At 52.0% G+C, this 10180-nt stretch overlaps 1 protein-coding gene across 1 annotated transcript; it reads left to right on the top strand.

Moving 5' to 3' along the window:
- Window positions 1-2167: 2167 nt before the first annotated feature.
- On the top strand, window positions 2168-9872 carry LOC140459734 (DNA replication complex GINS protein SLD5-like). Its single transcript, XM_072554193.1, has 6 exons — window positions 2168-2343; window positions 4088-4185; window positions 5835-5923; window positions 6632-6722; window positions 8691-8803; window positions 9744-9872. The coding sequence occupies exons 1-5, from the start codon at window positions 2284-2286 to the stop codon at window positions 8785-8787; spliced, it is 435 nt and encodes a 144-aa protein (XP_072410294.1). The 5' UTR covers window positions 2168-2283; the 3' UTR covers window positions 8788-8803; window positions 9744-9872.
- Window positions 9873-10180: the final 308 nt, after the last annotated feature.

A 10180-nucleotide genomic window follows, 5' to 3' on the forward strand; every position in this document is an offset into this window, starting at 1 on the left:
GTATAAGAGCTGGCAAGTCATGTTCAAATTGTACAAGACATTGGTTTGGCCGCATTTAGAATTCTGTGTCCAGTTCTGGTCGCCACATTACCAAAAGGGTGTGGACACTTTGGAGAGGGTGCAGAGAAGGTTTACGAGGATGTTGCCTGGTATGGAAGGTGCTCGCTATGAAGAGAGGTTGAGTACGTTAGGTTTGTTTTCATTAGAAAAAAGGAGATTGAGGGGGGACCTGATTGAGGTTTACAAAATCATGACGGGTATAGACAAGGTGGATAGAGACAGGCTTTTTCCCGGGTGAAGGATTCAATAATGAGAGGTCACGCTTTCAAGGTGAGAGGTGGAAAGTTTAAGGGGGATACACGTGGCAAGTACTTCACACAGAGGGTGGTGGGTGTCTGGAACACGTTGCCAGCAGAGGTGGTAGAGGCAGGCACGGTAGATTTGTGTTGCAGACGTTTTGTCCCCTGTCTCGGTGACATCCTCAGTGCTTGGGAGCCTCCTGTGAAGCGCTTCTGTGATGTTTCCTCCAGCATTTATAGTGGCACAGAAGCGCTTCACAGGAGGCTCCCAAACACTGAGGATGTCACCTAGACAGGGGACGAAACGTCTGCAACACAAACTCCCAGCTCGGCGAACAGAACCACAACAACGAGCACCCAAGCTACAAATCTCACAAACTTTGAACGGCAGATTCATTTAAGATGCGTCTGGACAGATGTATGAGCAGGTGGGGAACCAGAGGGATACAGATGCTTAGGAATTGACTGACACGTTGAGACAGTACGTTTGGTTTGGCTCAGGCTTGGAGGGCTGAAGGGCCTGTCCCTGGGCTGTAAATTTTCTTTGTTCGAAGCCAACTTTGGATCCAGTTGGCAAGCTCACCCCTAAAGTTAGATCACACATGGAACAACGTGTGATCTAACTTGACTCATGAGTCTACTGTGTGGAACCTTGTCACAGGCTTTACCTGAGTGCAAACAAACAGCATCGACTGCTCTGCCCTCTTCGATCTTCTCAGTTGCTACCTCCAAAAACTCGAGTTAGCGAGACACTATTTCCCTCGCACAAAACCGCGCTGACTGTCCCAAATCATTTCTTGCCCGTCCAACTCCGAACTTTCAGAATCCTCTCCAACAGCCTCCCCTACCCCCGAAGACTCGCAGGCCTGTCGTTCCCAAGGCTTTGCCTTGCATTCATTCTTAAACTGAGAAGGAGCAATCGGCAGGGCCTTCGGGGGAAGAGTATGGCGTGAGACCAACCTGAAGGGCTTCTCCACAGGGGCAGTATCAATAAGTGGGCTGAATGGCAGCTTTGTGTGCTGGTTGTGTTCTCAGTCTGGCAGTGGATGTCCACCGAAGGACTGGAACAACGCTGTGAGACATGTAAAGCAAAACACGCAGTGGGGGGGTGGGGGGTAGAGGAAGTCCCATCCTTGTGAGAGTGTTGAGCAGGATCCACTTTTTAAAAAAATTCACGGACGCATTGAAAAAGTCAGAGGAGGGGAGGGTAAAGCATTACTCAGGATTTTGTGAACCCCAATAGACCTTGCAGGGAGTACAGTCATTTGACTATGTTCAACTGGATGAACAGGACAGACTGGGACTGTGTCCACAGGATATCCTGACCGTGGAGATCCGCGGAACAGAGGCCATGGCCCAAGTTGAGATTAGATTCCCAACAGTGTGGAAACGGGCCCTTCGGCCCAACAAGTTCACACCGACCCTCCGAAGAGCAACCCACCCAGACCCATTCCCCTATATTCACCCCTGACTAATACACCTCACACTACGGGCAATTTAGCACGGCCAATCCACCCTAACCTGCACATCCCTGAGCACTATGGGTAATTTAGCATGGCCAATCCACCCTAACCTGCACATCCCTGAGCACTATGGGTAATTTAGCATGGCCAATCCACCCTAACCTGCACATCCCTGAGCACTATGGGTAATTTACCATGGCCAATCCACCCTAACCTGCACATCCCTGAGCACTATGGGTAATTTCCCATGGCCAATCCACCCTAACCTGCACATCCCTGAGCACTATGGGTAATTTACCATGGTCAATCCACCCTAACCTGCACATCCCTGAGCACTATGGGTAATTTACCATGGCCAATTCACCCTAACCTGCACATCTTTGGACTGAGAGGGGAAACCGGAGCACCCAGAGGAAACCCACCCAGACACTGGGTTCACCCCACCTGCCTTTCGATCCTCTTCACAGGAACAGAACCTGCAGCGAGCAAGGAAGGGCGATCTGAAAGTCACCATCCACCGAATGGAGACCGAGAGGATTCGCTACGTCCTTAGCAGTTACCTGCGGTCACGCCTGCAGAAGGTAACACAGGTTTCGTTCCTCAGCCTGGGAGGGAGCAAAGCTCAGTGAGTCTGTGCACAGTCCATTCAGGCCACCATTTCGCCTTTGTTGACATGCGCGCTGGGGACGTGACAGGATATGGTGGGGTGAGTGTGCCCACTGAACAGTGGGCAAAAGGGAGGACTGCAGATGCTGGAAACCAGAGTGTAGACTAGAGTGGTGCTGGAAAAGCACAGCAGGTCAGGCAGCAAGTGAGGAGCAGGAAAATCGACATTTTGGGCAAAAGCCCTTCAGGACTGCTGCGTACACTTGAGCATCTGTGCGAAAGCGTGAATGGTGTTTGTTGTCTCGTGTGTGTGTGGGTCTGTGGGTGGGTGTGGGTCTGTGGGTGTGTGTCTGTGGGTGTGTGTCTGTGGGTGTGTGTCTGTGGGTGTGTGTCTGTGGGTGTGTGTCTGTGGGTGTGTGTCTGTGGGTGTGTGTCTGGGTGTGTGTGTGTGGGTGTGTGTCTGTGGGTCTGTGGGTGTGGGTGGGTGGGTCTGTGGGTGTGTGTGTGTATGTCTGTGTGGGTCTGTGTGTGTCTGTCTGTGTGGGTCTGTGTGTGTGTCTGTCTGTGTGGGTGTGTGTGTGTGTATGTCTGTGTGGGTCTGTGGGTGTGTGTGTGTATGTCTGTGTGGGTCTGTGGGTGTGTGTGTGTGTATGTCTGTGTGGGTGTGTGTGTGTATGTCTGTGTGGGTGTGTGTGTGTATGTCTGTGTGGGTGTGTGTGTGTATGTCTGTGTGGGTCTGTGGGTGTGTGTGTATGTCTGTGTGGGTCTGTGGGTGAGAGTGTGTATGTCTGTGTGGGTCTGTGGGTGAGTGTGTGTATGTCTGTGTGGGTCTGTGGGTGAGTGTGTGTATGTCTGTGTGGGTCTGTGGGTGAGTGTGTGTATGTCTGTGTGGGTCTGTGGGTGAGTGTGTGTATGTCTGTGGGTCTGTGGGTGAGTGTGTGTATGTCTGTGTGGGTCTGTGGGTGAGTGTGTGTATGTCTGTGTGGGTCTGTGGGTGAGTATGTGTATGTCTGTGTGGGTCTGTGGGTGAGTGTGTGTATGTCTGTGGGTGAGTGTGTGTATGTCTGTGTGAGTGTGTATCTGTATGTATGTGTGTCTGAGTGTATGTGTGTGCCTGTGAGTGTGTATGTGAATGTGTCTGAGTGTATGTGTGTGCCTGTGAGTGTGTATGTGAATGTGTCTGAGTGTATGTGTGTGCCTGTGCGTGTGTATGTGAATGTGTCTGTGTGTGTATCTGCGTGTGTGTGTATGTATGTGTGTCTGAGTGTGTGTGTCAGTGAGTATGTGAATGTATGTGTGTGTGTGTGTATGTATGTGTGTGTGTCTAGGGGCCCCCACACAGTGCAGCAGTTGGGCACAACTGAGCAGTCCACTTGGCTATTTCAGACAGCCCTGGAGAGTTGACCATATTGAAGTGGATCTGGAGTCACAGCTTGGCCAGACCAGGTCAGTATGGCCTCCCTGATGCACATGAGAGGACCTGTTTTTACCACAGTCCGAAGGGACCTGCGTTCCACTTCAGATAGATTTATTAATTCTCCCCACCGCTGTGTGGGGTTTCACTTAACCCTCCGGAGGATTAACCAGATCGCGAGTCCAGGACCAACATCACTCTCCCTCGATTCGGACCTGGATCGTTTGCCTGAAAGTTTGCGTCTTATTTTTAAAACGTTCAGAGGGAGTAAGCTGAGTGTTTTTTTTCCTTTTTGTAATTCTCAGATCGAGAAGTTTTTCCCTCACATCCTGGAGAAGGAGAAATCCCGTCTTGAGGCAGAGCCTGCCTATTTGTCTCCACAAGAATACACCTTCGCAAAAGAGTGAGTGCATGGAGAGCGAGAGAGATTTGGGGGTGAAAGTACAGGCCGACAGCTGTGGGATCTTCGGTTGGAGCGATCGACACTGAGATGGATCGGTTTGGGGTGGGTGCGGGAGCAGTGGTCAGCAATGAATTCAGTCTCACTCCTTTCAACCCCAGCTCCAACAAGGTATCTGGCCTTCTCTGGAGTTTCACCAGCTCTGAAGGTTCCGGGTTTGTTTTGTCCAGTCTGTGGTGTGATGGCACGGTGGTGAATCCCTCTGTTACCTCAACCCAAACATCCAGAAAAGCTCACTTTGCCTTGTAATCTGTTAAAATATGAATGACCGAGAACTCCCAAATTCAACTATTTAATAACAATAACATCAATTTATTTTTTAACCCTAAAAGTGAACATTAAACAAGTATTCACAACTCTAAGGCGCCCCTTTCTCTTAACTGCTTATTACTTGCCTCCAACTTTCTAACAATTTGCTGTTCCAGTAAAACACTTAGTCAAATTATATCATTTTAATTTCAAAACCACACAGCTGCTGTCGTTTTCTGTGTCTTCTCTCTTCCGACTGAAGATCTCCCTGGGTCGTCGTCTTTCTTTTGACTGCAATTTGTTTCATATGAAAAGGTACCTTTGAGAGACAGTGTTTCCTAATTTGTTGGGGAACGAGATGTTGGCTCTCCCTGTCTGAACAGCATTTGCTCTCGCTCTAATTTTCAAAATGTCCGCATTTTTATATCCCCGACATCGGATCATCTCATTGGTTCGCTGTGGGCAAAACGATAAATTCAAACTCAGTTGGGTTTTAGTATCCTGGGACATATTTTAAACTAACTGGTTAAGTTGGAATTGTTGTCAAAACAGCAACCAAAGCTCGGGTATCCATTTCTCAGCCAAATGCTTCATGTTTTCAGTTTTCCAGTCCACTCTGGGACTGCCATCCAGTCATGTCACACAGGTACTTCTCAGCTCTCAGTTCAGGACAGAATTCACTCTCTCTTAAAGGTACAGTACACGACTTCATAACTGTGGCCACTGAGCCGTCAGCACGTGCCGATCCCTCCCTGCTGTCGACGGGAAAATCCGTATTCATTCCCACTCTGGGCTGAACGTGCTGACTTCTCCCTGCTTCCTGCCACGGACAGGAACATCCATCTCCGTTCTCATTCCGAATTGCTCCAAATCCACGTGACTTGCCCGAGGTTCCTCTGGGGAGGAACTGCTTTTTATTTTTGTCAAAATGGCGGCTGTCTTCGCTGGGGTGCCTCACCAGGAATCCCTGAGGTTGACCGAAACCGGGAGCTGAGAGCGGGGGAGGACCTCAGTGATCAGGTTTTGAGCCTGTGCCTGAAATTGAACAGAAAAGCAACGAGACCTTTCGAACGAGGGGGAGGTGCGGAACGGCATCTGCAGTCAGAGGGGTAATTATCCGGAGAAGGGAATGTTTGAACGTGCGGGGAGAGGGAGGCGGGGATGCAGCACACCGACGGTGGCTCACTGCACTTGGAGTCAGGTTAGCATTGCGATGCAGTCAGGCTCCTGCTCGCCACCATGTCCCAGCACTGGGGTTGCAGACAGAGGAGTGGGAGTGCGGACGGGAGTCTCTTGGAGGCTGCTCCTTCCTCACTGAACTGACCTGCCCCCCCCCCCCACAGGTACGCGGCCAACTGCGAGACCTACCTGAAGAGCTTGGCCCTGAGACACATGCCTCCCAACCTGCAGGCGCTGGACTTCTCCAAAGCCGGTGAGTGTGTTCCTGTGGCCAGCCCCTGAATCCGTACCCCGTCCCGGTTTGAACGAGGGAAGAGACCATCTCTTCCCACGCATCTCCCGTCTCCCAGCGGTGAGCGCTGTGTCGGGGAAGCTATTGGAGCTTTGATGTCAGGAAGCAGTATCCCAGCTCCGGGGGTGATCCAGCAGAGCTCGGATCGAGTCAGTCCTCAGGACCAGAGTGGGGGGGGGGAAGGTCGAGTCAGTCGGAACCAGTCATCACTAGGGTTGAGATGGAGGGGTAGAGGTCTCATCGAAATGGACAATCTGGTGAAGGGGCGGCGTATGGGGGTGAACACTTGAGAGGTTGTGTGTTCACCCGAGCGGAAGGCTGGGGCACAGTCTCGGGATCAATGGGTGGATCGTCGAGTGGGACCGAGCTGAGGAGAGAGGTCCTTGCTCAGAGAGCTTTGAACCTGAGGAGCTCTCTTTCCCCCCCCTAGAGGGTTGTGGGTCACTCTGTGTCCTTGACGGCTGAGATACTTGGGTGGGATTCTGGTCTCTGTGGGATGGTGTGCCGTTGAGGCCCCAGCTCAGCCAGGATTGATGGCCTTTTCTCGCGTTGACGCTGAAGACTTCACTTCCCGCCCCTGTTCGGTTAACGTTGCGAAGAACAGAAACCGCGGCGGGGTTCTAGAGTCCCCACGGCCACTTTGTAATCCGACGGTGTTTCTCTCCTTAGTCCCCAGACCCAACCTGGATTCCTTTGTCTTTCTGCGGGTCAAGGAGAGGCAGGAAAACGTCCTGGTGGAACCGGAGACTGAGGATCAGAGGTAGGGCGAGTGGTACTGGAGGTTCCTGGTGTCTGTGGCTTGCTGGCAGCTGAGCAGTGCGCTGTGCCCTCCTGCTCTTTCCATCCCAGCTGGACAGTGGTTGCTCAGTGCCGGGCAGCACCGTCCCATCGTGTCAGACAGCACAGAACAAGGCCGTGCGATCCATTGCGTCTGCACCGCTCACTGAACATCCATTCCTCCTCACCCCATTTCCCGGCACCGGGCCCACAGCCTTGGGACCTGTCGAGTTCACCTCGAAATATTCCTTCCACGTTCTGTCACTTCTTGACTCTCCCACCCTCCCAAGGAGGGGGGGGGGGAGGGTTCCAGATTCCCACCTGGATGAAAAAAAAAAGCCCCACTAAGCCTCCTGCCACCAACCTCCAGTCCTTGCGCCATTAACTCTTCCACAAAGGTTGAACGCATTTTTATTTTCCCCCTGTGTCTACCCTTTGTCACTTTGGGCACCCTGATCAGGCAAACCCTTCTGCTCTGAGGAGAACCGTCCCAGTCTCTCTCCGTCATTGAGTTGCTCCCCAGCCCAGGCCACACCCTGGTGACCGATGCAGTTATCCGACATTGTCGTGGCCCAGCACTGCACCTCGCGGCCTCCCGAACAGAATGCACAGCCTCTGCTCGTGCGTTTAACAGCTCAACCAATAAAGGCAAGTACCCCGTCCACCACCTGTCCTGCAATGATCTGTGGCCATCTGCATTCAGCCCGCTCTGATCCCCTCTAACTTCTGACAGTGCAGGTGTCCGTCCTGCGCTCCCTTGTCTTGTTCGTCCTCCTAGAATGCACCATGTCGCACCAACCAAACGCACAGTATGCTCCTGGCCCAGCCTGTCAGTGAATCGGACCGAGGGCGCGTGTGGCGATTCATTCCTGGGGCTGTTGCTGTCCACTCACCCGGTATCACCTGGTGTCTCAGTGGTTTGCACTACTGCCTCACAGCGCCAGGGACCTGGGTTCGATTCCAGCCTCGGGCGACTGTCTGTGTGGAGTTTGCACATTCTCCCTGTGTCTGCGTGGGTTCCCTCCGGGTGCTCCGGTTTCCCCCCTCAGTCCAAAGATGTACAGGTTAGGGTGAATTGGCCTTGCTAAATTACCCATAATGCTCAGGGATGTGCAGGTTAGGGTGAATTGACCATGGGAAATTACCCATAATGCTCAGGGATGTGCAGGTTAGGGTGGATTGGCCATGGGAAATTACCCATAGTGCTCACGGATGTGCAGGTTAGGGTGGATTGGCCATGCAAAATTACCCATAGTGCTCAGGGATGTGTAGGTTAGGGTGGATTGGCCATGCTAAATTACCCATAGTGCTCAGGGATGTGTAGGTTAGGTCCATTAGTCAGGGGTAAATATAAGATAATAAAGTAAAGGGAATGGGCCTGGGTAGGTTCATGTTCGGAGGGTCGGTGTGGACTTGTTGGGCCGAAGGGCCTGTTTCCACATTGTAGGGATTCAATGATTCTAAGTAGAAACTGGAGAGCAAGGATGAGTCTGTCCTTTGCACCTCAGCAAGTGTGGGCCTTTGTTACCTGTCCCCTTGAATTGAATCGTTCGAGGCCAGACCACGTGAGGACGGCAGATTTCCTCCTCAAAAGGACTGTCGTGAGGTGGGGCAATTCTTACGACTATTGGCAGCAGTTCCGCGGTCCCCGTTGCTGGGAGGGGAGCTCACGGTTCCCGCTCAGTGAATGTCCCCAGACCGCGCAGCCCAGGCCTCTGGTGAGGCATTCCCGCTGCACCAGGGTCTCTCCGCTCGTGACCGTGACCAAGATGCGCGGGAGTGTGGGGATGAGACGGTTGGGGGTGAAGGCTCTGCAGGTGAGCAGATTTGCCTGTTTGACCCTCGGGTTTCAAGGTGCAAAAGGGAAGGTTCCCCGTGTCGAGAGATCGCGTCGTGGCGCACTGCCATCTCCGAGCCCCCTCTGTACACTTCTTTGTTTGAATCCCCGCAGGGAGTACACTGTTGATCTGGAGGAAGGCACCCAACACTTAATGAGATACAAGACCATCGCTCCCCTTGTGGCCAGTGGAGCAGTCCAGCTCATATGACCAGAGCTGAGGAAAGGTAAAACCAGATGGAGTTTAAATGCTGAGGGTGGCCGACAGCTCTCAGATCCTCCTTCGAGCCTCTGAGGTCTCTTTTATATCTTTCCCCTCTCACCCTCAATCTATGCCCCTCTAGTTCTGGACTCCCGGACCCCAGGGAAAAGACTTTGCCTATTTATCCTACCCATGCCCCCTCATGATTTTGTAAACCTCGAAGAGGTCACCCCTCAGCCTCCGATGCTCCAGGGAAAACAGCCCCAGCCTGTTGAGCCTCTCCCTGTAGCTCAAACCCTCCGATACCGGCAACATCCTTGTAAATCTTTACTGCACCCTTTTCACAACATCCTTCCTGTCGCAGGGAGATCAGAATTGTACGCAGTATTCCAGTAGTGGGCGAACCAATGTCCAGTACAGCCACAACATGACCTCCCAATTCCAATACGTTCCCATTCTCCAGGGCCCAGCCAGTTTCTTCAAGTTCTTGGCTGCCTTGTGTGACTTCCTCGGAGGTTAACCATGGATCTAATGTCTTGGCCGGTCAGTTTGTGTTGCTGTGAGGTGTCACCGTTCGGCGGGTACAGGGTTGAGATGGGGAGAACGTGTTAAATGGCACCAGGGTCCCAGTTTGGATTCCAGCCTCAGGCGACTGTCTGTGTGCAGTTGGCACATTCTCTCTGTGCCACGTGGGTTTCCTCCCACAGTCCAGAGATGTGCAGGTCAGTTGAATTGGCCACGCTCAATTGCCCGTGGTGTTAGGTGCAGTCATCAGAGGGAAATGGGACTGGGTGGGTTACTCTTCGGAGGGTCGGTATGGACTAGTTGGGCCGAAGGGCCTGTTGGCACACCGCAGGGGAATCTAAATCTAAATTGAGAGCAACAGGAATGGACAAGGTGGTTTACACGCGAAAAAAAACAGGAGAAGCTAATGATATGTTTTGTTTTTGAAAATTTCTTTTCAGAATCTGTTATCTGTGTGCACGTCCAGGATTTGTGAACCCCATGTCGTCCCAAAGCTAACGTGTCCTGTTAGTGAGTGCGTCGGGTTTATTATAGCGGGAGCTAATAAAAGTTCATTGTCACTTTTCTGACCAGCTTTTGTCGTGATTCGCAAAGGGAATCCAGGACTGGAACACCATCCTCTCCTGCGAAAAAAGGGAGTGGGGAAATCGAGGTTACAATAATCAGCTGAGAGACTGCAATTCCACAAATCGGATGGCCTGAATCTTACCTGGGTAAAAGAGCTAATTGCAGAGATTCCAGCATTTTTCCAGCATTCCCCAGATTCCGGAATAATAAGTTTGGGAATTGGTAAGTGTGACAGCGCAGTGTAAGAAAGGAGGAAGGGGTGCTGCGGGCCAGTTTTCCTGACATCACACCTCACATCCTGACATCTGGA

Source organism: Chiloscyllium punctatum, chromosome 35 (assembly GCF_047496795.1).
Source record: "Chiloscyllium punctatum isolate Juve2018m chromosome 35, sChiPun1.3, whole genome shotgun sequence".
Taxonomy (NCBI): Eukaryota; Metazoa; Chordata; class Chondrichthyes; order Orectolobiformes; family Hemiscylliidae; genus Chiloscyllium; species Chiloscyllium punctatum.

Excerpts from the sequence above, each read along its gene's own strand:
- LOC140459734 (XM_072554193.1), top strand. The coding sequence starts at position 2,284 with ATGGAGACCGAGAGGATTCGCTACGTCCTTAGCAGTTACCTGCGGTCA. Across the intron at positions 4,186-5,834 it reads GAATACACCTTCGCAAAAGA|GTACGCGGCCAACTGCGAGA; the intron begins GTGAGTGCATGG and ends CCCCCCCCACAG. Across the intron at positions 6,723-8,690 it reads CCGGAGACTGAGGATCAGAG|GGAGTACACTGTTGATCTGG; the intron begins GTAGGGCGAGTG and ends GAATCCCCGCAG.